General features: G+C 38.3%; 1 protein-coding gene across 1 annotated transcript in view; it reads right to left on the bottom strand.

Moving 5' to 3' along the window:
• Positions 1 to 931: 931 nt before the first annotated feature.
• LOC106532410 (REST corepressor 3) overlaps positions 932 to 1,766 on the bottom strand; it is a gene marked incomplete at its 3' end in the record, with an annotated part of 7,957 nt that continues 7,122 nt past the window's right edge. Inside the window, 1 exon segment of the mRNA XM_014028452.1 lies at positions 932 to 1,056. Coding sequence (XP_013883906.1) covers positions 932 to 1,056 — 125 coding nt within the window.

The raw sequence follows: 1,766 nt of genomic DNA, 5'->3' as shown, positions 1-1,766 counted from the left end.
TAGAGAGAAATGCTTTTTCTCCACCAGCAAGGAGAAGAAAGCAACAGGCTGTAATCAAAACAACTGATAACAGCCAGAGAAATGAAGACGGAGCAATCTTTCTTCAAAACAGATTCACACGACTGGAAGAAACTACAGACTCCGAACAAAGTTCATTTCCTGATCTCAGAGAGGGACCTGAGACCAGATCCAGCTCAAAGCCAAAGCAAGTCCAAAGAGAGACTTTCACGAATCAAGAAATGCTGATCATCACAGATAATAAATGGTGAATGAGATCAGAGGCTTCTGGACCAAGAAAAAAGGCAAAGTTCTAAGAAAATAAAGAATAACTTTTAAGTGACATTCAACTGCAAAAAGTAAGAAGTAAAAAAATAATCCATCCTTTTTGAAATCTTATTGGATCTAGCAGTCCAAACGTTCAGATATAAGTTCAACACAATCAAAAAATGGGAGAGGATGAGACAGGATGAATTATTAATATATATCAGTGATTTGATGTGATGGCACTTAGATAGTGTTKACATAACGGAACTAGTGTCCACTTACACTTACACCTTTTCTGAAAATAAGTCACTGAAAATAAGATCTACAAGGCATTAACCTGACACAGCCAACTTGCTGAAACTTACCCATCTGGAGTGGACATGATATTCACGGCTGTATAATGTTTGGGTTTCAGGTGTTCATGTTCTACTTCATAAAGAATACAACCACAGACAGTAGAAGGGATTCTGCCCCCAGCACTTCAAGTATCACAGTGCAGTTACAAATTAACATTTTACATGGTTTAATATTACAACACGTTGACATTAAAATGCCTTGTTGACTTATTTTTTATAATCGATATTGTTATGTCAACTAACCTTGCAGCCCTAAATACACACATATTTACTTAAACCCAAAAATAACACTGACAACTTCATGCAGGTACCTGTCATCCTGGTTGCTCCTCGTGGCCAGTTTTCGGGCCTGTCTGTCCATCAGGCTTGTTCTGGAGCGTGTCTTCTTCCATGAATAATAATACTTCACCAGACTGGAAATGGATTTGTCTGGTAACTYAATGAAACACAGTGACACTTACATTTAGTGCCAATAAACAGTAAGCCTTACAAATTCTGTTGAGTGAGACTTTTTCAGGGTTCTGCATTGAAAATTTTTTCTATTTTTTTGTTTTGTTTGTTTTTAGAGATCAGCAGATTACAGAGGAAAACAACCTACTGCACATTAACCCTCAGTATTTACCACAATTCATTGTGCTTTAGCAYGTTTCAAGATGGAAGAAGAAGAATCTGTTGGCCCTGTCAATGGTAAATTAGAATTTAAAAAGAAAGACAAATGTTTAAATGTCAATCCATCCATCATTAGCTTTAAACAATATGACTCAAGGTTAGTGTCTTTTGTATCCCAGGTTTCCTGTAGTACACTGTAAGCCTGGCGGGCCACCAGATTTTACATGCCTCCCTGCCAGGCTTCAACACAGAGTGTGTCGGCACAAACACATTTTAACTGTCCTTGACCTTAACTCAATTGTCCTTCTCAGGGTCTTTGGCTCTGGTCTCTGTTAAGTCTGCCTTATGTTGGTCTTGGAGGTCAGGTCTGTGGGTCTCCACAGTCACCATTAAACATTCCAATGGAGAAACCTTGTATAAACATGCATGCTCACAACCGCACACAAACAGGTGTTCAGATCCAGGTATTTCTTAGATACATCTAAGTTGGGACTGTGTTGGTCATTAAATGTGTGTATATACATGTACGTATGTACA

Source organism: Austrofundulus limnaeus, unplaced genomic scaffold, assembly GCF_001266775.1.
Source record: "Austrofundulus limnaeus strain Quisiro unplaced genomic scaffold, Austrofundulus_limnaeus-1.0 Scaffold764, whole genome shotgun sequence".
Classification (NCBI taxonomy): Eukaryota; Metazoa; Chordata; class Actinopteri; order Cyprinodontiformes; family Rivulidae; genus Austrofundulus; species Austrofundulus limnaeus.
Note: the sequence above shows the minus strand (reverse complement) of the source record. Positions and strands in the feature narration are given on the sequence as shown.